The following is a 25939-nucleotide window of genomic DNA, read 5'->3' as shown; positions in this document are numbered from 1 at the left end:
ACTTTTAACTCTTTAAGTTTTTAAAAAAAAAAATAACTTTTGTCAGATAACAATAACAATTTTAAAAAATAACTTTTTACTTTTTAAATTAAAAAAAATAATAATAACAACTTTTGTCTGATAGTACATACTACATAGTCTGATGACTATAAACTATAAAGTATAAACAATAAACTTTTTTAAAAACTATATTAACTAATACAATATATAGAATTATAAATCTATAATAATATGCAAACAACTATTCAGTATTAATAATTAGTAATTTCTTAATTGTTTAAATGTTTAAATATGGTAACCAGTTTTCCTGCTTTTTGTATTCCCAATCGATTTCGAACTTTTGAATGAATGAACCCAAATGTCGAGAACACTCGTTCAACTCCTGCACTAGATGCAACAGCTGAATGTAGTTGCATATTTAAGGATAACATTTTTTCAGAAATATTATTTCTTAATGCTAACCACCATGTTATACTAGAGGTATTATTTAAAGCATTATTGGAAAAGAGATAGTCTTTAAACGGGGTTGTCTGAGCTTTAAATTTTAAAATTTCACACATAATTTCAGGATGGTACCCTAATACATAATTCATTCCTTGGTCCATTTCTTCCTCATTTAGATGTTGTCCTTTATACTTTGGATCAAGTATATTGGCCAAATAATGACATGGTGTCATAGCCATTTCATAACGTTTCTTAAAATGATGAAATGTTGATTGATCAATTTTACAGTCTTCGAGCAATATTTCAAATTGATTTCTTAAATCAATCCACACTTCACTTACTTCACTAAGAGTACATTTATTGCTTTGAGTTTTATCAAGAGCAACAGATATTTTTTTCAATATTTCCAAGTGTCCTTCTGCATTTGATTTGATTTGTAAGTCATTTACTTTCCTTGATATATTTGTATCGATAGCTGACCTATTTTCTTGACAGACATTAACTAAGATTGGCCAATTGACAATGTATGATTCTAAACAATCGCAATATGTGTTCCATCTTACATCTAATGGTAGAACGAGTGACTTTCCTCCAGCTTCTTTATATTTGGCACTGGCAAAGTGTGTATTTCTAAAGTATTTAATCACTTGTTTAACGTGTTCATTTACATCTCTTAACCCAATATCTTTTGACAACAAATGCAAAATATGTGATGAACACCCATATGTGATAACATCTTCAACTGGAACATCAGTTTCAGCCTGAGCCAAATCTTGTCGCATACGGTTCATATTTGCTCATTGTCCGTCACTAAACTTGTAACTTTACAACCAAGTTCTAAACAGGCTCTTATCCCATCAATAGCTACCTCTAATAAGTATGTTGCATCATGTCTATTATCAGTTGTGTCTATGGTTTTTATTAAATGAACACAGTTATCTAACACATCAGTCACTACTATGCATTTAACTGGTTCATGGTGTACATTACTCCAACCATCGATTGACATACATACAGTTTTATCTTTCAAATCACTTTCCATTGAATTCAAAGTGTTTTTGTAGACAGTATCTAGTAGTTCATTGGATACTGCTTTATCTGTTGGTAATTTGTATCCTGGGTGTAATAATTCTACAAGTTTTTTAAATTCGTGATGGTTTACAGTATTGAATGCAGTATTGGTTGAAAATAAGAATTTTGCTACTTGAATATCGAACTTTTCTTTATCTTGTTTGCTAGTCTTGCAAACAAAAAAGTCGATGTTTGAATTGCACCGTTTAATAGTTGAACGGCCTGGTACTTCTTCATTTACTATAATAATGAAGAGTGAGATTAATAATTAATATTAAGTATTTAAGTTCATATCAAGATTCAAGACACATTAAGTTCAATAGTCAATACTGAAAACATAGAAGTTGAAATTAGTAACAATTACCTGATTGATCTAATTCTGAGACTGCTGTCGTTATATTATGCATGTTTTCAGACTCATTTAAATTGATCATATCATCTTCATCTATTCTGGGTTGACACTTGTTTAAATGATCCTTCATTCTTGCCACAAGAGCAACAATATCTTTTTTGCAATACTTGCATATAGCTCTGTAGCCTCTGTTACATTTTAGATTAGACGTCGAAGCTAATCCATCTGATCTTTTACGAATAAAATGTTGCCACACACTATCCAAACTTCGACCTCCACTGGCTCCACTCATGTTCGTTTAGTTTTACTTTTCAAAATGTTTGTTTTACGCCTTTACTACGAGTAAAATAAATTTGATAAAACAAATAACAAACCGTATGCAAATTGTAGATTATCGACATAGACCGTCTCTGTTTGTGACTTGTAACTTGTAAGGTACTGATTCTTAGATCATATTATTATACCATAGAGTAATTAGTAATTACTCTATGTATTATACTCGTATATAAGTACTGATAAGTGATAACTGAGTATATTGTCTAGTGTTGATTACATAAATTTCCTTGATATCCCAAACAGTATGACCAACTTCATTAATAAACATTGCGACATAATAACATACATTATTTGTGTTCTATCATTGTACCCACACGAGTTCTATACTTCTATGTGCAAATTTCCATTGTCCTTTCAAAGTAAATTATAACAATTTTTTTATTGTTTTAAAACATGTTTTAAACATGTTCAAAACAATTGAAAAAAAGAAAAAAATTATTTTGTTTAAAACAAAAAAAACATCAGAAATGAATAAAAAACTGTTTTTTTGTTTAAAATGAAAAAAACTGTTTTTTTCCGAACCCTGCAGAAAGCTGTACTCTTATATGGTCAAGAAATGGAAAAAAAATGTTAAGTTTGTAATACTCTTCAGAGCTATTAGCGGGCACATTATTGAGCTGTGTTTGTCTATTAGCAAAACGAGGAAAATCTATTTCTTCTTTATTTTTATTCATCATTATTGCAGCAACGAAAAACATGTCTAAAAAATGATAATTGTTATTTTCTCTCATTTCGTCCAAAATTGCTAACACATCATCTATATGATTACATGCTTCGAACAAATCAGCATTTATTGTTTGTAACTGTTCACACAATGTTAACGTATAGGAAAAATATTTTCAATTATTATGAGAGGTATAACAAATTTAGCGTCTTTAATTGAACTTAATAACTGACAAGACTTTTGAGCTGTTTCTTTATTTATTGAAGATTCTAATTTTTCTAATGCAACAATAATGGCTGGATATAGTTCTTTGAACCGCAAGACACTTTCATGCTTGTAAACCCAGCGTGTTTCACATAATGCCACTAACGTGCTATGTCTTGCCTGTGGAAGAGTTTCGATGATATATATTCTTAATACTTCACTACGTTGAGCAGAAGAGCGAAAAACTGTTCCGACAGTTTGAATGGTGCTAATACAGTTTCTTATTGTGGGCAATGAACTGGCGTTTGCCAACGCAAGATTGAGTGAGTGAGCACTGCAGTGTACATAAAGAGAAATGGGGAATTCTTTTTTTATGTATTCTTGAGCACCATGTAAATAACCACTCATTGCAGAGGCACCGTCGTAGCCTTGACCAACTAGAAACTGGCAGTTAATACCGTTATTTTGCAAACTACTCATTATTAAAGTTGTTAGTCCTTTTCCAGTAAGATCAACAGCAGGTGTAAATTCTAAAAAGTCTTCTCGAATTTTTTTATCGCCTTGATCATAATAACGCATGGAACATAACATATGGACATTTGCTCAATTCTTCTTTCTTTACAACATTTACAATTGATGTGAATAGTAAGACAGCTCGTTCAATGCCAAAAATAACAACAACTCATCTACATCCAAATACGTGGCAAAAAATGACAGTAAAATTTGCCACTCAAATCTTTAGTAAATCCGTTTCAGCATCAATTCGTACATGTATCTCAACTGGAGAATTGACATCAAACACAGCAGAAGATACAGCTGAATTTGTCATGCAAATCAATGACACTTTCGATATTTTAAACAGTAAAACTTTATATGACAAAAATCCAAACTCTCGGCCATTAAGTGAAATTAACAACAATTTATTCGATACTTTAAAACATACACACGACATATTCCTTGAAACTAAAAAAGTACATAAAAACGGAAATGTATGCTCCAGAAGAAATAACCACATTAGAAACTTGTTCAATTGTATATTTTGCAGGATATTTAGTAAAAAAATGTCTGGATTTTTTTAATTGTGACAACTGTTTGATACAAATAGTTAAAGACAATAATGCAATGAACGACAAAAATCAATTATTAATATTGAATAAAATGTATAGAGGTGTTGTTCATAGAGGTTTGAAGACACCTAAGAATGAAATTGTAAAAATATGTAAGATATGTCTAAAATATTTTGAAAAAAATTGGGAGTCTATTAAAAGTAAGAAAGGAATCATAAAAACATTAATGCAATCAATACTTTTATCAGATATAATACCCTCATTTGACAGTCATCCATGCAAAGAACACTATTTATACATTATTCGTCTACTGTTTATAACCAACATTTTCCTTACATAGCAAATTAATGAACAATCAACTAAATCAATAATATCAACAACCAAACCACATTCCAAGTTAAGAATTTTAAATAATCAATAATATAGTTTCTGTACAATATAAATACATATGCAGTGGCGCAACTAGAGTTCAAATCTTGGGGGTGCTACAAAAGGTAAACCGTTATATTGTCGTGGGGGGCTCCGCCCCCCACACCCCCCATTACACCTTTAAATTATTTTTTTGACTATTATTATTAAGTATATTAAAATACTAAAAAATTTTAACACATTTTATTTTTATTTATTGTATTATTATGATTTAAAATTAGTAAAGTGTTAAACATAATCTTCTGTCAATCTTAGCAAATGTGTTTAGTATTTCTTCGGGAACAATTTTGTTTGCAAGATCTCTCTCAATATTAATTACACTTAAGTTGGTAAAACGCTGTTGTACCATACTGGTTCTCATCCAATTTTTTAATCGCCTCATGGAGGAAAAACTTCGCTCACATGTTGCAGAACTGACCGGGATCGTTAATGCAACCTGCATTAGTTTATAAAAGTTAGGAAATACTTCTTGATTTACTATTTTTTTTATGCCATCTGTACTGTTTTTTAAACAGTTTTTTCCTACAAGCATTTCTGCTTTCAAGCATTCCGTGTTTGAATTTATTATGTCCTGAAATCATAGAATATTATAGAATTATTCTAAAATGTAATGATTTTATTATGTTAGGTACTGAATAGTTAATATGCACCTTATAATGCTGGATAAAATATTGACTTTTTTCAAAATCCATGTCCATAAAACTGTCAATAGCTTTAGCCATCTGAAGATTTTCAGTTGAAAATCTAAACTTTAGATTATTGATAATTGTATCAATAATCGGAAAATAAATCGTACGCCTCCAATATGCTTCTGATACATCTTGATCTTGTTCATCAAAATTAGCACTAGTTGTGGTTTCCAAATGGAAATTCATCAAATTAGTCGGCTGAGTTCTTTTCCGTTTTGTTACTTAAATTTTTTTTTTTTTTAATAATTAGCTTTAAATTTTTATAGTAACTATAACAAAGAATCAAACTTACCAGGATGAGAGACTTCTATTGATATGTCATTTGTTTCACAAAATTGTATAATTTTTAACCATAATTCTGAGAATGACTTATCTGTTCTCATGTTTTTAATGACTCAATAACACTATTAATAATCATTTCGGCCTTCCCTAATGTAGCTGTCTTTGATTGTAGAGTTGTACTTAAGATATTTATAACACCTAAAACATCTCTTAAAACCATAACTAAAATTACAAATTGGCATTTTGTTATTTGACTAATAATTCCTAAAAATAAAATATAACTTTTTTGAGTATTCAATAACATTTCATTTTTCATTATTTATTATATTACCTATAGCTTCAGCTACATCTTTATCAGCTTCTTCTTCAATTTCATTTTTTAAAAATTTAAAAATTGCTGAATAATTGTTTATCATTGAATTGCAATTTCGATATCGACAAACCCATCGTGTATCACAAACTCTTATTACATTGCCTTTCTTTAATCCTAATTCATTTTGAATTTCAAGTAATTTTGAGTTGTTACTTGGTCGAGAAAAATGCACATACAAGGACTCCAAAATATTAAAAACATTTCGAGCAATCTAATAAACAAAGTATATAATAATAATATATTCTAAAAAAAAAATATATACTTTTAGTATAGTAACATGTGTTAATGTTCTACAAATAGTTAATTAAAGCATATTCTACCTTAATTCCTTTGCACATATCCAGAACCACTAAATTTAACCTATGAGACATACAATGAGTATATATGGCAGAAGGAAAATATTGTTTTATTTTGGCTTGAACACCATTAAGACACCCCGACATTACGCTTGCACCGTCATAAGATTGTGCAACAATTTTTAATGATTTCATGTCAAAATTTAATTTTTCAAAGCATTGAAAAAGGGCCGAGACAATGTGGTTTGCATCTTGCCCATCTGAGACATCCACAAACTCTAAAAACCTTTCTTCTATTTCTAAATCATTAACAAATCGAACACATATCGAAAGTTGTTCTTGTTTATGAGATCTATAAAAAATCAATCTTATATTAAACAAAAACCTTTTTTTTTTTAATTTAATTATATATACCCTACCTTGCTTCATCCACCATTATTGCAAAAAATCCAGTACTTATTATTTTTTTAATGATAGTCAATCTTATATTATCTGCACTTATTTGCAATATACTTTCTTGTATTTTCCAACTAGTGAAGTTGATTTTCTTTTCATGATACTCTTTGAAGTCCACCACACATTTAGAGAACACATTGCAAAGTTCCAAAAAATTACCTTATGAATATTGAAATATTGTTTTATTAGTTATATTATTTATTGCTTATAATTTATATATTATAGTAAAATTTAGTACCTTGGTTGCATGAATCAGAATCTTCACGGTGCCCCCTAAACGAAACACCTTGTTTTGCAAGATACAAAACTATTTCGATCAAATTTAAAATATACTTGAGATTTTTAATAACTATTTCACTTTGAGCACTTAAGATTTGAGATTTAACACTACCCATTTTTTTACTTGATTTATAAGCTTCCATTTTTGATACATTTGTTAAATGATTTTGGGATGTTTTGTGCTTATTTAATTTATCAACAAACTGGAAAATGTATAATTATAATGATTAGTTTAAATACTGATGCCTTATTAATTATTAATATTATATTCGAAAATATATAAACTTGCTTTTTGCCAATTACCAAGTCCAGTCTTTGTCCATGCTGGTTCAACATCACCCGTACCAAATATGCGACAGACATAACAAAAAGCAGCATCTAATTTAGTGCTATACTCTAGCCATGCACATTCAACAAACCATTGTTTATTAAATGATCTGTATTGCTTCCCAAACTTTGTTTTTGGATAAGCCTAAAAGTATTTAAGCATATGCAAAGCACTAAGCAGTTACCTAAATAATAATGTAAAATAAAACTAAGATAGTAGGTACTTACTGCCAATATAGGGCGGTATGGTCCATTTTCTATATCTCCTAATCCTAAATTCAAAATTTGAGAGCTACATACATTTTCATTGTCAATGTTAACGTTAAGGTAGGTAACATTTTGTTCTTGTTCACACAAACTACGTGACGTGCTTGGACCAGGATCATCAACAGTTTCACTGTATGAATGGTCTGACGTACTTTGAATACTTTTTTTTTTTTTTATTTTTACTAAAAATGCTGAACATTATGAATATCGAATAACAAATTTAAATTTTAATAACTGCACTGAATTAAATAACGAACACTTTCAAATTTGAAACAAACAATAAACAACTAGCAAGCTGGTGAACGAGGAAAACCCGGTATTATCACTTATTAGTTATTATTTATTACAATCGCCGAATCGCTGTCACGATTAAAGATACCACTATCATTAATCGTGATCGCTGTTGACCGTCTAATGTAGTAATGTCTATGATAAAAGATTACAAATTACAATTAAATATTATCTTTCAGTAATCTCAACATGACGATATTATGTTACTTATTCACTATAATCATAGACCTATTATCATGTCTATGACTATAATAGTAATAATAATATATTGAAATATAAGGAAAAAATGACCTAATGATATCTTAAAAAATAAAATAACATTGTTAAAACTTAAAACTATAGATATTTTAAATTATAAAGACATTGGACTTGGGGGTGCTTAAAATAGAGTTGGGGGTGCTTAAGCACCCCCTAGCACCCCCGTAGTTGCGCCACTGTACATATGATGTATTATAATATAGTTATTGACTTATTGATTTAACACTATTTTTTGATTTGTAAGTTATTATAAATCTGTTATACTTATATAAACCTTATATGATTTTTAACCAATTGTTTAGTCATTTAATTTTACAAAAAACACAATTAATTGTTAATTGAAAAACCATTTGTATGAAATTAATTAATTATATACTTGTACATAAATAGATACGTATTCAGTGTGCATATGTAAATAAATATTGGTAATATTATGTTACATTAATAAATATTAAATATCCTAAATCTGGTTTTATAATATTCTTGACTTGATAACTCATCTAAATATAATTTGTTTTAATAGTTAAATAACTTATTACAATATGTATATACCTATCCTTAGTTAAATTAAGTAAAGTTTTAATTATTATATTTAAGTACTAGAAAAATTTATTTTGTGTTAGAAATTTTTAACTTTAAACAAGTCAACCAATTATTAGATTTTTCTTTGGAGTTTTAAAGAAAATCATTCAACAATTATGACAGTATCTGTGGATAAGACAATAGTTTTATTGTCTTCATTATGTGTTCTCAAATCTCTTTCAATTAAAATAGAAATTGTTCTTAAGTTGTTAACATTCTGAAAAAAAAAATCAAATTACTAACAAATAACAAAAATTACTTAAATTAATAACTAGGTAACCAAAAATGTATAAAACTTTAAATGAATTAAAGAAGTCTGTCTGCTCTTCAGTTGTTGTACCCACTAATATTTTAAATTAATTCTGATAATTTCTTACATAATTTAATTCTTTATGTTTTTCATTAGGCTGTCATTTGTAAATCCAGTTTTAATGTTTCCAAATCAGTAGCAAAGTAGAAATTGTACAATAATGTTCACCATTGGCGTACCGACAAGTTGAAAGCCATCTGACCTCAGTGTGAAGAAGAAGTGAATAATACTGACTACCCATTTCTTCACATACTTTTTTAAAAAGTCTAGACTGGAGTGGACGGCTCTTAATATAGTTTACAATACATACAGCCTCATTAAGAACTTGTTTTAACTCCAATGGCATTTTCTTACTAATAAGAGCGTGGCGATGTAAAACGCAATGACTACTGTGACATTTTGGTACTACATTTTTTATTCTTGTCACGGTTCCTTTAATTTTTCTAACCATAGCTGCAGCTCCATCACTACATACATCGATACATTTAACCCAATCAACCTGATGTTTATTCATAAACTATCGATGACTTTAAAAATTTCTTCACCTGTGGTATTTGTATCCAAAGGAGTACAAAGCAATAAATCTTCTTCGATAGATGTTTCAAAAATATACCTCACGAAAACAAGCAGTATTGAAAGTCCAGCAACGTCAGTACTTTCGTCAAGTTGAATAGCAAACATGTTACAACTTTTCAACCTGTTTATTAGTTGATCTTCAATATGGTCCGATATTTTATGTATCCGATCAGATATAGTGTTGTTGGAGCATTGAACAGTTGCAACTTTCTTAGCAGCCTCTTCTTCAATCATGCAGCGAACTATTTCAGTCATACATGGTTTAATTAGAGACTCAGCAATTGTATGTGGTTTACCAGCACGAGTAATGCTGTAACTCAAAATAAATGATGCTTCTGTTGCATTTTCACGGTCGTTTTTCGCGTATTTATGTAAGGCAGACAAGCTGCTATTATGTTCTTCTTTACGTTTTTTAAAATAGCCGATTTCCTTATTCATCAAATTTGGATGGTTGGTTTCGAGGTGTCTTTTAAGTTTTGCAGGTGCCAAAGAACTGTTCTGAAGAATTACATTACAAATAACACATTGTCCATCAGGCCTTTCTACAGTACCAACATGAATAAATCCAAATTGAAGGTAGGATTCATCGTATTTTCTCTTTTTCGAAGGTTTTAACTCAATAATTTCAGGTACAACTATCTAAAATAAATAAAATAATAATAATGACAATATTATATTATATTATATAATTATAATAATTATAATAACAAGACTGGAAACGACTAAAAATTAACTAATTTTATCCAAATTTTCTACCGAACAACTAGGAATAGCATCTTTCAATATAACTTGTTCAGATTCTATTGTTGATGAAGATGCCACAGTCTCATCAATAATAATGTATTAGATTATTTTTGTATTTGAGTATTTATACTAGTTTAATAATTTTTATAAATTCGTCAAAATATATCATTAATTATTTTTGTTATCATCTGAATATAAGTATGTGTTATACTGCTCTCCAATTAAGAAATATTACAAATTTATACAGATATATCAGATATATATTTGATTACTATATATGAATATATATTATATACCTATATTGGTTATGTAATTCATATCAGTTTCATGAATGAAACATAACTGCAATAAATATTAGTTTCAGTTATATTCAGTATAAATGATTCAGAATTATTACATTGTTATCAAAATGTAAGTTATCAATAAGCGGACTTAGCAACTAATATGCAATGTTTCGGTTACGTAATTGTTACTAAATGTTACCTATGTTTTGCAATATTACATTTGTTTCGATGTCATATTTCAGAAACATAAATGGGAAATCATATATGATGTTGTTAGGGTATCTACTTTCAGTTTTGTCGATTTAAACAATTGTATAATAATATAATATACGTAGATATTTATAAATCAAAAAAATTTACAAGTCACAATTACTTACACAGTTACACACTATACAAATAACAATGATAGGCCAACACGTTGTCGACAACTGTTGACTGTAGTCGTCGTTGTCGGGTCTCCAGGACCGCGGTCGACACGTAATCGACAAAATATTATGTGTATCTTTATGGGTGTATTGCTTTATCGGTTATAGACACTATTATTTTGATTTTTATACGTCGTTATAATTTGGATTTTGGGTAGAAAGCTATTTTTAGTGGGTATTAATAATTATTTTTCTCCGGTTGACGACGACGGCGACGACAATGTCGAGATGAACACGCGGAGGTCCCAATAATATAATATTATATTATGTATGTTGTCATTAATTGGCTGATAAAAATAATAATAGGTTATTTTAATAACATATAGGGAGTATTTCGCTTGAATATGTAATAATGTGTTTATATTCGCACGGTTCGCAAACTATGGTACATTTTATATTTACATTTTGCTTCTGCATAGCATTTATTATGTTGCGTCCCGACTAGGTCGATTCATGCATCAACGTACAAAATGAATACCTACGTCGTGTTGTTCAAGTATAAGTTAATTGTTTATTAAAATAGTTCTTGCACGAATACAATTATTATAAGCTTAAAGTAAAATATATAAAATAAGATGGTGAGTGGTGTTACAACCTGCCTCAGAAACTGATATCAAAACGACTTGAGTGGTGTTACGATCGGCCTCTGAGTGTCATAGATATCCCTATTCGTTGGTTATACAGTTATACTTGAAATTTTCACCAAATGTTTATATTAGCGCTCTCCGTACACAGTTAAATTTTCAAAGAATTTTGAGTTTTTTTTTTAACTATTTATAGACAATTGAAATTTTCAATTTTTCTAAGTATTTTTTTTTTAAATAACGAAAAAAAATTTTGTGGCTGAACAGAAATCTTGAAAATTTAATACAAGATTTCTTATAAGTTGTTCTTAAAGTGATAAAAAAAAATCCGAAATCGTTAGTCACAATTTTTCTTTATAAGTTCTTAAAGTTCGAATTTATACGAAATATGTCAAAATTGCGAAAATTTGCAAGTAATTTTGTGGTTGGAAAATCGTAAAATTTTTTTCTTTTATAACTAAGTTTTGAAAATTTGGTACAAGGTTCTCCATAAATTTTTCTTCAAATATCTGTAAAAAAAACTCTACCGGATTCAGACAAAAAAATTTTATGAGTGTTTGAAATTTAAATTTTTACAAAACCGCGTTAAATAACGATTTATCCTCAAATAATTTTAAATATTTGTTATTATTCAAAAAGTATAAGTCGTAGATACTTGAAAATTTTACCAGTTATTTAGATTGGCATTTTCTTTACATGATTTAATTTTCAAAATATTTTGAGTTTTTTTGAGCTATTTTGAATATTCGTTTTAGACTTTTAGAAATTTAGACCAACTTAGACTCTAGATGCCTCTAAATGCTTTAATATAATGACATTTTTTCCTCAAATGACATGTACATGTATCAATTTTTCCGGAAAATAACTTTACCAAATAATCATCACTTTCTCCCTTGACTGAAAAACATTGAAGTTTAGTTAAATGTTTTATTGTATTTTGGATAACAAGTAATTTTGCCAAAGAAAATGTACTGTAATCTCGTTCTTCATCAGAAATAGCTTGATTTATGTTTTTGTTTTTGAAGCAATATAGGACTTGGTCTAAGTTAATTAATGGTGTTTGATACACAGAATCTTTTGGAGGTATATAAAATTCAATGCAATATTTATCTTTCAGCTTATATTCACCTAGCTTACTAAGGCCACGAATTATTTCTTTTTCATAATGAAGTTGATAAATAGAAATAGCGCAAATTTGTGCTTTTACTTCTGAAGTAAATATATGTTTTAAGACAGCATTTAAGCTTTCAGATGGATTGTTTGTTATTCCACTTCTATCTTCATATATATTTACATCTGGGTGCTGAAGAATGCACTTACCACTGCTTAATAAGTCTATTTTCAAATGTTTGTTGAAATAATTTAAAAATTCTGCACTCCATACAGAAGACATTTCATGAAGTTTCTTACAGAATTCTGCTTCACTTTCACTGTCAAGTAAGTTCCAAATATTATTTTTATAAATTATTTCATCGCTTTGCTCTGAATTTAATTTCTTTTTCAGCCAAAATCCTACATCTCTCTGTAAATGATTCCAACAATAAAACAATGTTATATCTGGAAGCACTGTTTTAATAGCTTTTTTGATTGCTGCTTCTCGATCAGTTACAATCTTTAAGCCTTTGTTCCCAATTGCATTCCATCTTAATAATACAGTTTCAAAAAAAATTTTATGAACTTCGTACTTTTTTGTATGATGCATAAGATATGCCAACGGTATAACTGGTTTGCTTTCAAATAATGGATGTTTAAAAATCAGTATTGACAGGTAAAAATCTCCAATATTGAAAGTAGTGTCATAATGCAAGACTAATTCAGGTAATTTACTAATAGTTGTAAAAAGTTCTGCCATATTTTCAGTCATCAAAACTACAACAAAGTTTGGAACGAGTTGCATGTTTTGAATAAAGCTCGGTACTTCCTCATGTAATAGATATAACCCAAAGACGTCATCACTTGACAGCATACGTCTTTCGTCTCTATAGTGTTTACACACTGTTTATAATTCCTCGGTGCCATTACTGGTTCCTGAGCTGGGTGTACATCAATTAGTGTAATTTGCTTCCTATATAATTGTTTAGGTGAGCAAACTAAATTATCTTTTTGACATTGAAGTTGAGATTTAGATGTCACAACATGTGGTCTAAAATTATCATTTCCAAGCTTAACATTCATGATCCTATAAGATGTATCAATGATACCATCAGTAGATCCAAAATAATGAACAATGGTCGTAGAAGGAAATTTACCATCGCTCAGTAATGAATATGCCATCCTAGTGAATTTCTTATCGACAACAAAAGATTTGTAATAAATACATTGAAGATATGGATCAGCTTTAGGAATTTGCTTCCTACCATATTCACACCAACGAAACTGGTCACTTTTCCAATCCATTGATTTACTGCTTTTGTGATACAATATCACATCCCAAGCCGGTTTCACTGGAGGTGAAGTGCAATAATCTTCATTATTAACTTCTGTTAATAATTGCCGGTACTCATCAAATGGCAAATATTTAAAGGATGTTAATAATACCTTATTTTTAAACGACATTCCTGGGGATGAATGACATGTATTATTTATGTAGTTGAGGCAATAATTGTATGTAACTGTAATTTGTATACAGCATATTTTTATTAACTTTTTGTTATGTTTTCTGATACCCATGTACATTTGAACTTGGGTAATTGATTTATTAGAATATTTATATATATGTATATGTGTTCACTAGAGTATGTATATTTAAGTAAGGTAATTTATTACAAATGTAACAAATTGTTGGTTGGTTTTTTTTTTTTGGAATAAGGCCATCTAACATTGGAGATTATTTGAGGCCCAAGCTCCATCAAATTTTCATGTTAAGTATATTTTAGAAAAATATATTTAAAAATGATAATACATTAAAGTTATATAGGTACTCCATAGAATTTTATTTTATTTTATTTATTACAAACTGAATATACAATAATATGAAAAAGACAAAACAATTAATGCAATATAAATTTATTTTTCATTTATCAGTATCAATTATGTAGAATTATGTAATGAACATTTTAAGTTGTTTTAATAGAACTTATCAAATATGGATTTTATTATTTATGTAAACAAATATGGGATTTAACAATAGAAAGGTATAAAAATATTTATACAGTACATTTTTATTTCGTTTAATTGTTCCATCCCTAATTTAATTTGCATATCTAGCTGCCTGTGATATTTAATTTTTAATGACTCCATAATAAAACAACAAATTTAATCGGCATTTATCAGATAAAAAGGTAGGCAAGTAGGTATAGTGTGGGTTACTGTAATGGATATATTAAATTTTAATCAATTACATAAAATCATTTTTTACTAAAAAAAAATTTTGAGAAAAAATGGTCTGTCAGCCTATCTTATAATAATATTTTTAAATTACAAATGAATAACTTAAATCGTGATTCTCCGTTTCAGTATAAAATTTGAGCTTAAAACATTTATTTAAAATATCATTTTTATACAATTGTTTGTTTCACCATAAACTATTTATGAAAAACATTATCTTTTGCTAAAAAATTTAATATCTTATTATTTTTTTATTACAAAATAATTGCAAATGTTATTGATTTTTATAATGTACATAATTGTTTTATAATTTATCATCTATTTTGTATAATTTATGTCATGCCAAAATAGTCAAAAATAGCATGTTACTTTATTCAACATGTTTTTCAACAACCAAAAACGATAAAAAAAAATAATAATAATTTTATTGCAGACACTATAAAAAGTACAAATTACCGTTAAATGTAATTTTAAGCCAAGAAGTCTATGGGCCCAAATGCGTTTGGTTTAAAGTGTTCGTCATTAAAGCATTTGGCATTTAACGCGCCGGGAAAAACAAACTGATATATCATTGAATAAAATTTAATACCATCCATCACAGTAACCTACTTGTAACCTATTATACGGTATTGAGGCAGCTTTTAGAAAGTTATATTCTAGAATGCCGAGTTTTAGAAATACTGTGTTTTAGAAAATAAAACTTAGAATTTAAATGTTTAAAAATATTTTAATTTTTTTTTTTTACTGTTTACTCGTATATAAAATAACATTTTTCTTAATCACAGATTTTCTAAAAGTTTGATATTATAAAATATAGATTTTCTACATCTTGTCATTCGAAAACATGCATCCGAATCCTACTGTACAGCAGCCAGCAGGTGTATTACCCTTGCACCCTGTAGTAACCAGTGATAGTTACTGCACGCTTCTTTTACAACGAATGCACTTTCCGTCGTAGGTTGGAGAGTTGAGGTATATAAGTTAACAATAAAATAATAAGATAATTGATACGTTTATTAACTTGTTAAAACAATAAATGAAAAGGCTTTCGTTAGCGTAAGCACAAGTACTTAGCTACCGGAGAGCAAGTGACAACACTGACTTAGTCTAACTGACTCTTAACTAACTCTAATTAAATCTATGATGAGGACTCATATTTATATGGAACATGCCGTGATGGAGAATCGAATGATCTACGTCTATGAAGTGGCGTGATGTGTCTAATCCAATCAGGAAACGGCATTAGTGGTCCGACTCGGTGGCGTGATATAGTCATAGGCCACTGGACTTCGGAACTACGTTTTTATACTAAAAACGTCGGTTTACTACATTCTCCCCTATAAGACGATACTCCGTATCACATCGGGGTGGGGTACACGGAATACCTTGTCTTGATCTGAGGTGCGGATGGTAATGGAATAATGTCGTCCTTGATCTGGTCCTGTGTTCGATTAGTTGCTGGAACGTCTTCGTTTGGTTCTGTCGGGTATGGTTCTTCGACTTGTACTGGAGTTTGAAAATGCCATAATTCTACTTCTGGATCTGTTGCGATATTTCGTCTGGATCTCCTGGTACTGCTTATTGTGCACCATGGTTGTTTTTCTGTGCATCTTATTATAGTTAGAACAATACAGATAATTGTTATTGTACTAATTACATATAATAAATAGTCGTGTCTGCGTTTACTATTTCGTATTTGTTCTGTCTTGGCATCTTTGATCACCATTTCTTTAATTTCCGTTGTTGACTTTGCGACTATATTTAAATCGAACATCTGGTTGGTTCGAATATGCTTATTTTCCAAAATATTAGTCGTTAACCTAGCATATCGATCTTCAGGTTCTTTAATTTGAGAATTTGGTACAAAATAAATTAGTTCAGTATCTGTTTCAACTTTATGTGGAATCAATAGGTCGCGTGACGCATAGGCTTTACACGTTTCGTTTAAAGATAGTATACCTATTCCTTCTAGGAAATGATTTGTACTTCTCTTGTCTTGGTCGCATGTAATGAATATGGTTTCTCCTGGTGTAGCATAGATCCATTCGTTCTTGAACTTCAATTTGTGAAATATATTTGCTCGCAACTGCACTTGCATGATTTCGCAACTGTCTGGCTGTCTGGAACCTCTTTTGGCTCTTGTAGTAAAAGCACCTCGCATATAGGAAGTCCGCTTCTAGGATGTAAAGGATAAATTTCAGGACATAAAAGGAAATCGCCGGCATGTTTACAAAGGCTTTGGTCAATTTCATCATAGACTGAATACATTTCTTTAGATTTACTTACAGCTAAATACTTATAATTAGGCTTTATATAAACACAATTATTATTATTACAATCTGGTAAAGGTATTAGCTGAAAAAGTGTCAATTCGTATTGATATACTAAAGGTATATTTAAAATAAAAACAATTTTGTCATTAGAATAATATATCGTTATGTCTGATAGGGGTATCATTTCTTGTACATTACTTTCATTTAAATCTATGGGTAAGTCTGTACCACTTGGCATCCCTACCTTAATATTTATAAGCTGTTTTAGTAACTCTTGGGGGTTAATAAGCTTGGGTGTATTAATCCTACTTTGGCTGCTTGTATGACGTCGAATAATATATCGGTCTCGGCTTTATATATTTCTAATATTAGATTGATTTGAATAAAATGATACGCTAGAAAGCTTCTCATATTAGCTTCGAATGTCATATTTCGATATATCATACCTGATAACGAATTTACTAAATAATACTAATGATAATGATATGACTATGATTACTTATAACAAATAAAAAAAACTTAGAGGACCCTACAGCTATATATATATAAATATGTTACGACACCTGAAGTGTTTCGGTCTCGAAATATTTTTTTGTATTATTAATGTGGATCCTGTAGTCCTTCCTCCCTTTCTTTATTGTTATATTTTCATTGTCGTGAATCATTATCACCTAGTATGGCCCTGACCAATTAAAACATAATGCGTTTTTCTTGTTCTGTTCTTTTAGTAACACTTTATCTCCTACGTGTAATTCTAATATGTTTGCGTTTTGGTCATAATATTGCTTATTGGAATTTTTCTTTTTTATTAGATTTTCCCTTGCTATCTTATGTGTTTCCTGCATTATTCTTTTTAAATCTAACGCGTAATTATCATAATTATATTGTGGTTCAGTCGTTTGAAAAAAACGTGTCGGAATTATTGTGAACGGGCCGGGAGCATATAAAGCTAATACGCGCGCCCGGTCACCAAAATAATTCGTGCGCTGCACACCGACCGACCTGTGTATGTGTGTGTATGTGTGTATAGCGACTCTAAGGAAGTGGCCGGGGTCGCCGAGCAAGACCAAAGAGTGCTAGTGTGCGGTGGTGTGTGTAGGTGTGTATAATTGTGGTGTGTATACTTAAATCTAGGGACACGGGTAACTAAGAATAAAAATGGTAACTCAAATTGTAGGTGTGGTAAAAGATATAATATAATAATAAAATTTACGGCCCTTTTGGCCCAACAAGTAAAAATATGTATAGTATAATAATAGTTGCCGGTTCGGCACAACCAAATATAATACAAATAATAATATAATATAAATAATAATAAATAAATAAAAAATAACTCACAATATTGTCGGTGCTCAGCTGGCCAGCTGCACCTAAAGCTATATAATAAAAATGACACACACAACACGGATATAATAATTTAAATAATACACAAAAAAAAGACTAGATGGCGATTTGCGCTCACAATACAATAATAAAAAAAATATGTGGCAATTAGTGCTCACACAAAAATAACAATAATGTGGCGATTTGCGCTCACACAATATACAATAAAATTGGCGATTCGCGCCCACAGTGCAATATCAATATAATAATAGCGGCGATTAGCGCACACTATATAATATTATAAAAAGAATTTGCGGCGATTAGCGCCTAAGCAAAATAAAATAACAAAGTGGCTATTCGCGCCCACAAAATATAATAAAACTAGAGATTCGCGCTCACAAACACGAACTTTTTTAAGTATATAAAAAAACAACGGCGATTAGCGCACGTACAGCAGCTATATTGCAATGACGCTGGAGAGAAGACTAACATAATTATAATATTATACCGACGACGCGGGCGGACGGGAAGACATAATAATGCGCTGATTGCGATTCTTCACGCGTAATCTTAATATTATATAACTCACACAACAATTAAAACACAAATTTAAACAATAATATAAAATAAACAGTAATATGTATGTGCGTGTGTGTGTGTGATCGGCCGGTGACAAATATAGGCCGTTGACCTATATAATAAGTGGCTAGCTGTATTATATTATTGCATTCCGGGCGGCAACATTCTCCCCCCGTTGAAATCTTGATTTCAACATTTAAGGCTTAAGCCATCTGGTTCTATTTTTCAATATTAGAGTTTTCTGGCTCTACTGGTAGACGACATAGCTTCACTACCGGTCTTTTCAGCTCATCACAATTTGCTGTCTTTAAAGTGACTACTCGTACAATCCCATCACTACCTGGATGCGTTTTTGCTACTCTTCCTAATTTCCATTTTCCTGGTGGTGCAAATTCTTCTTTGATGATTACTATATCTCCAATTTTCATCTGTTCAGTTTGAGATACCCAACGACCTCTAACTTGGAGCTGTGGCAAATATTCTTTTGACCAACGTTTCCAAAACATTTGCATCAAGGCTTGCACATATTTCCACCTCCGTAATATATCTATGTTTTCTTTTGACAAATCGGGTTCTGGTGCTAAAAGAAGTGGTCCACCAATTAAAAAGTGTGCCGGTGTTATAGGCTCTAAGTCCAGAGCATCAAGGCTTAACGGTGTTAACGGACGAGAGTTCAAACATGCCTCAATCTGACAAAGTAAGGTTCCTAATTCTTCTAAAGTAAGTCTTGAATCTTTTACTACCCTAGTTAAATGATGTTTTGCACTTTTTACTGCGCTTTCCCAAATTCCACCAAAATGTGGTGCAGCGGGGGATTAAAGTGCCATTGTATACCATCCTGAGCTATATTTGCGTCGGCATCTTTTATATAGTTTGCTAGTTCACGTTGAACACCAACAAAATTTGTACCATTGTCACTATATATCTTTGAACATTTTCCTCTCCGTGCCATAAATCGCCGTAGTGCGGCAAAAAAGGCATTACTCGTGAGCCCTACTACTGGCTCCAGATGTATTGCTCTTGTTGCTAAGCACACAAAAACCGCAATCCACATTTTAATGCTGGTAACGCGGCGTATGCCACTTCTGAGATTCAAAGGGCCTGCAAAATCAACACCTGTTGTCGAAAATGGTCTAGAAGGGCGTACTCTTGGACTTGGCAGAATTCCATGATTGGATTCAAAAATTTAGGTTTAGAACGAACACATGTTACACAACGCAATGCAGTGGAACGAGCTGCTATCCTACCTTTTATAGGCCAAAATCGAAGTCTTATTTCTGCTAGTAACAACTGTGGTCCTCCGTGTAATAAAATTTCATGATAATATATAAAAATTAATCTTGTTACCTTATGACCAAATGGTAAAATTATGGGGTGTTTTTGTTCATTTGATAGGGTTGAATTATGCAATCTTCCTCCAACTACAATTAGGTTATCTGTACTGATAAATGGAGATAGTCCTTTTAACTTACTATTTCTTGGCACGTTTTTACCTTCAGTTAATGCCTTATTTTCAATTGCAAACTCATCTTTTTGTGCGCATCTTATTAGCCAAGATTCTGCATTGCTAAAATCTGATACCGTGAGATATTTAACAAAGCCTTGTTTGCATCTTTTTAATCTTAAAAACTGAATAAATTTCAAAATCCAAGCAGTTGCCCGAACTAGCCTTTCCCACTTAGAATACCTATCTAGCAAACCATTTTTAAACTTTACTATAGTTAAACTCAACTGAACAGGCCTAAGTTCCGGTAGTGTTTCTTCCGGCATTAATGCAAGCATGGACTGACTCTTCCAAGAAATTGTATCGCTCGATAACCATTGTGGACCAAACCACCAAGTCGTAGCATCTTGTAATTCTTGCGTTGTAATGCCTCTAGAAAGTATGTCGGCTGGATTTTCATTTGTTGCTACGTGATGCCATTGCGGTGCCTTTGTAATTTCTAGAATTTGGCTGACACGATTAGCTACGAATGTTTTTAATCGTGATGAATGACTATTTAGCCACCCTAAAACTATCATTGAATCAGTCCACAAATGGATAGTTTCACAGTTAATATTCCAAGAGTCAGCTACCTTAGCTGCCAACTGAGCCAAGAGAAGTGCCCCACTTAGTTCTAGCCGAGGAATAGTTGCAACTTTTAATGGTGCTACTCTAGTTTTTGAACAGAGTAACCGTGAGTGCCATATCCCTTGCTGATCTGAACTACGTATATATAGACATGCTCCGTAAGCTTCCATAGATGCATCACAGAATCCATGAATTTCAAATAATTCACCAGATTGTACTTTGCACTTACGATCAATGGAAAGCTCTTTGAGAGATTCTAGTCCAGAGTAGTATTTCTTCCATTTTTCTTGGATATCTACTTGTAATGGTGCATCCCAATTAATTTTTTGCTGCCAAAGATGTTGAAGAAAAATCTTACCTTTGATCAACACAGGACCCAAAAAACCTAGAGGATCAAACACCTTATTTAGTTCAGAGAGCAACTTTCTCTTTGTAAGGTTCATCCTGTCTAAAGGTATAGAAATATTAAACTTGAATTGATCGGGCACTGGTTGCCAACATAGGGTGGAGTCACCAGCTATGGCCACCTTAAGCATTTTTCTAGACAAATCATACTATTGGTTTTACTTGTTGATGTTTGAGCTTTGAAATTTTTACCATGTTATCATCATAACAAGTTTAATACTTAGCTAAAATATTGGGTTCATAAGTAAAGTATCTAATGAGAAATAATTTTTTTATTATTATTTACCTTTTCCTCCCATTTATGGCCGGCAATCACCAGCTATGGCCAATAAAATACCCAATTATGGCCAATACTAAAAAAATCTTAAAAATTTAAATGTAATGATAAATAACACTGTATTTCATCATTATAAAAATAATTGTATACTTCATTACTCAATTATGGATACACAACTAAAATTATACCTACAAATAAGTAGTTAAATATTTTAAAAACCAAAATTTCAAATAGGTACAACATTTTACTTTTAAGATCTTTCTTTATTTCATACATACCTAAGTAGGTATTAATATAGTTAACAGTTTTTAAATATTAACAATGAGTAATAGGTATTATGCACCAAATTTTGGAATTAAAAATAGTAATATAATTATATGCTTTGTTGCTAGGAACAGTCTTTGTTAAACGTAACAGTCTTTACATTTTCAAATAGGTATAACATGTTTACTTAGGCCATATAATATATTAATATAGATAACAGTTTAAAATTATAAAATAAACAAACTAAAACATAAAATTCAAATTTTTAACAAAAACAGTACTTTCTGTGTTAAAAAAAAAACAATGAATAATTTAATATTGTAAATACTAAATTAAATTAACAATAAAATAAAACATTATGTAGCAAACCTAGCTATTAAAATAGTTAATTGAAGTTAGGTATATACTTCTTAGTCAGGACATTATTTTTTTCTTTGCTAAACCTAACAGTCTTTAATTTTATATTGTATTAAACAGTCTTAAAATTTCTCGAATATGTCAACAACACCTGGGAAGACAGATTTTAGTTGTCTACCAGATAATTTCAGTTCAGGTACAGGCAGTTTCCCTACAATACTCTCTATGCCAATCATGCTCACATCATTGTCAATAGGAACAAATTCGTGTTTTCTTCTTCGTCTATTGATTCAAAACATTGTATTTCAATATCATTTATATCAGTTATTTTAAGAACTGATGCTACATATTTGTAAATGAGTTTTCTTTTGTTCGACGTTTCAAATTTTACAATAATATAATCACCGGGCTTCAAGTCTGATGTTGATAAAACCAAATCCATAGATTGTATGGGCACAGCAAGTGGTTCTTCTAGACTGTGGTGACTGATTGAACTCCAACTTTGGTTAGTTTCTGAGTGTTCACTATCTGAATCAATTGGTATTTTCTTTTTTAATGTCTTTACCCTTTTTTTTTTCTTCAGCTACCCTTTTTCTGTCTTGTATGGCTTTCCTTTTATTTTCTCTTTCCTCATCTTTTTTTAATTTGTCTGCTTCTTTTAGTTCATGAAATTGTACCCACCTGTCTGATGTTATGACACTTGGAGTATATTCTCTTTTTCTTTTTGATTTTGATACCTGCTGTACTGGCCACTTAATTACATCCTCAAATACTGATGTTAATGATCGTCGTGTTGGTAAGATTAAAGTAGTAGGAGAATCATGACTTGTGGATGGTTGGTTTTCTAATTGACAGGATGTACTGGAATTGTTCATAGTTGTTGATTCTAAACTAATTGTTGTTATTGTGCTGATGTTGGACTCATATAGGAATCAAAGGAATCAAAAGTTGTTGCTTGTGAGGTTGACTCTGTTCTTGTTTTCTCATTGTTAGTTTGAGTTACACATGTGGACCACAAATTAAACAGCATTAGCTTTGATATCACCATCCCACTCATCCTCCTATATAGGCTCTCTTAAATTCTTTTAATAGATTACTATCAGTGTTTTTTTCGATGAATTTCAAATGCAATTGTATTTCATTATTTTTTGAGGTGTTCTGTTGTGTTGGGACTGAACGTATTATAACTTTGGTATAATCTACATTATTTGGATTAAATGGTAATAGACCAGTAGATCTAAAACCAGATTGAACATTCTTCGACATATTTGGTGTATTCATGATGTTAGATAATGCAGTTGGCATATCAAATTTGCTTATTTCTCTATCATTGTCGATTCGCCATTGCTTCACAGTTTTTTTCCACGATGACTTGAGTGGTCCAAATACTGCTACATCTAGTGGTTGTAGGATATGAGTTGAATTGGGATAAAGAGCTATTAAAATCAGACCATTTTCCCTACAAAACTTACTCAGATGTAAGCTAAGATGCGAACTGTGACCATCTAAGAATATAATAACGGGTCTAGAAATATTTGACTGTATTAGATGAGGAAGAAATATGTTTGCCATGTATTCAAAAAAAGTTTCTGCAGTCATCCAACCATTTTCAGACTTGCCTAACCCCCATCCTGGAGGAGCAGACTGTGCAATCTTTGCTGGAATGCGTTCATACTTATAAATTGTTAAAGGGGGTGCCCAATTACCCAAAGCGTTGGCTGCAAAAAGTGTTGTTATGTTTTCTTTATTGTTGTTTGTCTGTTCATCATACACATTACATCCACGAGGCCCTAATATAAGTTCTCCTTTTGGAGCTAAATAGAAACACGTTTCATCCATATTAAATACTCGTTCTGGGTAGTTCAACACATACAAATTTTCGCCCAATAGCTCAGAAACTTCATCAAACCATTTTCTTATTTTTTCCTCGGTCACTGATCCCCTTGCTTTGTTTACATATTCAGCATGTTTTTGGGACAAACACTTGTGGCGGTTCATAAATCCATAAAACCATTTTTTACCTGGTCTATTATTTATAAATGGAGTTTTCATTTCTGATTCATCCACTAGTTTCTTAACTGAACTTAACAGCCCCTCCCGATCTACAGGAAACCCCATTTTGGCACAAGTTAGCACCCATTCTACTAATAAAGCTTCAGTTTCATCTCCAAGTATGGATGTTACTCCACCGTGTCCTACAGATTCAACTGGCGACTTGCCTTCAAGCTTGTTCCTGAGTGTAGTGCGGGGTACATTAAATATCCTGCTTGCTGTTGATGTATTCATTCCTAAGCAAAATTATTTTTACTTTATTTATGTAATCAATGTCTACAACAATCTACCTTTGTGAATTGCATCCAATGCTTGCTGAACTTTGGATGGAGAATATATACATCTTTTTGGTGTGTTACTCTTTTTTTTGATGTAGTTGGTTTTGAAGCCATTTTAAATGTACTATTTAAAACAATTATTACCAAGCTAATAATGAAATTCAATTCAGACAAATAGGTATAACTAGGTAGGTAGCTCTAAGTGAAGCATAAAATAAATGTAAGTGGCCATTAAAAGAGTCTCATAACGATCCATTTATGGCCATCGTCTGTCCATAGATAGAGTTTTCAACAAAATGTAGGCCCCTTTAAGGCCACCATATAAAATACAATGTACAAAACATTTTTTTGAAGCACATTAATGTAATAATATTATATGAAATAATACGAACCTGATTGTGTAGTCAACACCAACAAATTATAAAATATTCTTCACAAAAAAAATAAAACAAAATTTACATTTTCTTAACAATGTTGCTAAGAAACAACAAATAATAATATCAACATTATGAATTTGTGATTAAAAAAAAAAAAAAAACCCGTAAAATGATAAGATTGAATGTGTAATGAATCAGTGTATCCAACTTAATATTCAACCACAAGATTATAACTGTGGAATACAAAATACTGCTAATAAATAATGTTTAAAACTAAACTGGCCATAGATGGATACTGGCCATAGATGGTGACTCCACCCTAATCCTAATGACTTAACACTATCTTCATCGCCGAGATTTAAAGCAAACAAAGGATCATTTTGGTTCTCACTTATGGTGGCAATGATGGTGGGAGAATTTGAGCACCATTTGCGTAATGGTAATTTTGCAGATTCTAAGACGACGGTTATATCTTTCTGCAGCTGCATACATTCTTCTACTGTATCACAACCCGTCATTAAATCGTCCATGTAGAAATCTCTATCAATTACTTGTGCCACTTTTCTATTTTTGTTTTTATACTCTTGAGCGAGTGTCACTAAACATTGCGTTGCCATAAACGAGGCGGGCGTAGTTCCATATGTGACTGTCAAAAGATTATAAGTGCGGATTTCTTCACTAGGATTTGCACGCCAAAGTACCCTTTGTAATGGCAATCTTCCTCAGCTACCATTATCTGGCGAAACATTTTCTCAATGTCAGCCGT

The 25939-nt window shown here is 30.9% G+C and overlaps 3 protein-coding genes and 1 pseudogene across 3 annotated transcripts; all 4 read right to left on the bottom strand.

Annotated features, from left to right (window-relative positions):
* Positions 1 to 4784: 4784 nt before the first annotated feature.
* On the bottom strand, positions 4785 to 6249 carry LOC126550709 (uncharacterized; annotated as a pseudogene).
* Positions 6250 to 19310: 13061 nt separating this feature from the next.
* LOC126550707 (uncharacterized) lies at positions 19311 to 20146 on the bottom strand. Its single transcript, XM_050202721.1, has 2 exons — positions 19927 to 20146; positions 19311 to 19807 (listed from the first exon to the last, which is right to left on the bottom strand). Exons 1-2 carry the CDS (start codon positions 20144 to 20146, stop codon positions 19311 to 19313), a joined length of 717 nt encoding a protein of 238 aa, XP_050058678.1.
* Positions 20147 to 20184: 38 nt separating this feature from the next.
* On the bottom strand, positions 20185 to 21699 carry LOC126550706 (uncharacterized). Its single transcript, XM_050202720.1, has one exon. It carries the CDS (start codon positions 21697 to 21699, stop codon positions 20185 to 20187), a length of 1515 nt encoding a protein of 504 aa, XP_050058677.1.
* A 1820-nt stretch (positions 21700 to 23519) lies between these two features.
* LOC126550705 (uncharacterized) lies at positions 23520 to 25486 on the bottom strand. The gene is made up of 2 exons (XM_050202718.1): positions 25189 to 25486; positions 23520 to 24920 (listed from the first exon to the last, which is right to left on the bottom strand). The coding sequence occupies exon 2, from the start codon at positions 24750 to 24752 to the stop codon at positions 23520 to 23522; it is 1233 nt and encodes a 410-aa protein (XP_050058675.1). The 5' UTR covers positions 24753 to 24920; positions 25189 to 25486.
* Between the last annotated feature and the right edge of the window lie 453 nt (positions 25487 to 25939).

Source organism: Aphis gossypii, chromosome 3 (assembly GCF_020184175.1).
Source record: "Aphis gossypii isolate Hap1 chromosome 3, ASM2018417v2, whole genome shotgun sequence".
NCBI classification, from domain to species: Eukaryota; Metazoa; Arthropoda; class Insecta; order Hemiptera; family Aphididae; genus Aphis; species Aphis gossypii.
This window is presented reverse-complemented; position numbering and strand designations above follow the sequence as displayed.

Bases quoted from the DNA above. Each gene is read 5' to 3' on its own strand.
- LOC126550707 (XM_050202721.1), bottom strand. From the start codon at position 20,146: ATGTGGATTGCGGTTTTTGTGTGCTTAGCAACAAGAGCAATACATCTG. The intron at 19,808-19,926 runs GTATACAATGGC...GACTTACTTTAG, and splicing joins CGCAAATATAGCTCAGGATG to AAGAATTAGGAACCTTACTT.
- LOC126550706 (XM_050202720.1), bottom strand. From the start codon at position 21,699: ATGCTTAAGGTGGCCATAGCTGGTGACTCCACCCTATGTTGGCAACCA.
- LOC126550705 (XM_050202718.1), bottom strand. From the start codon at position 24,752: ATGAATACATCAACAGCAAGCAGGATATTTAATGTACCCCGCACTACA.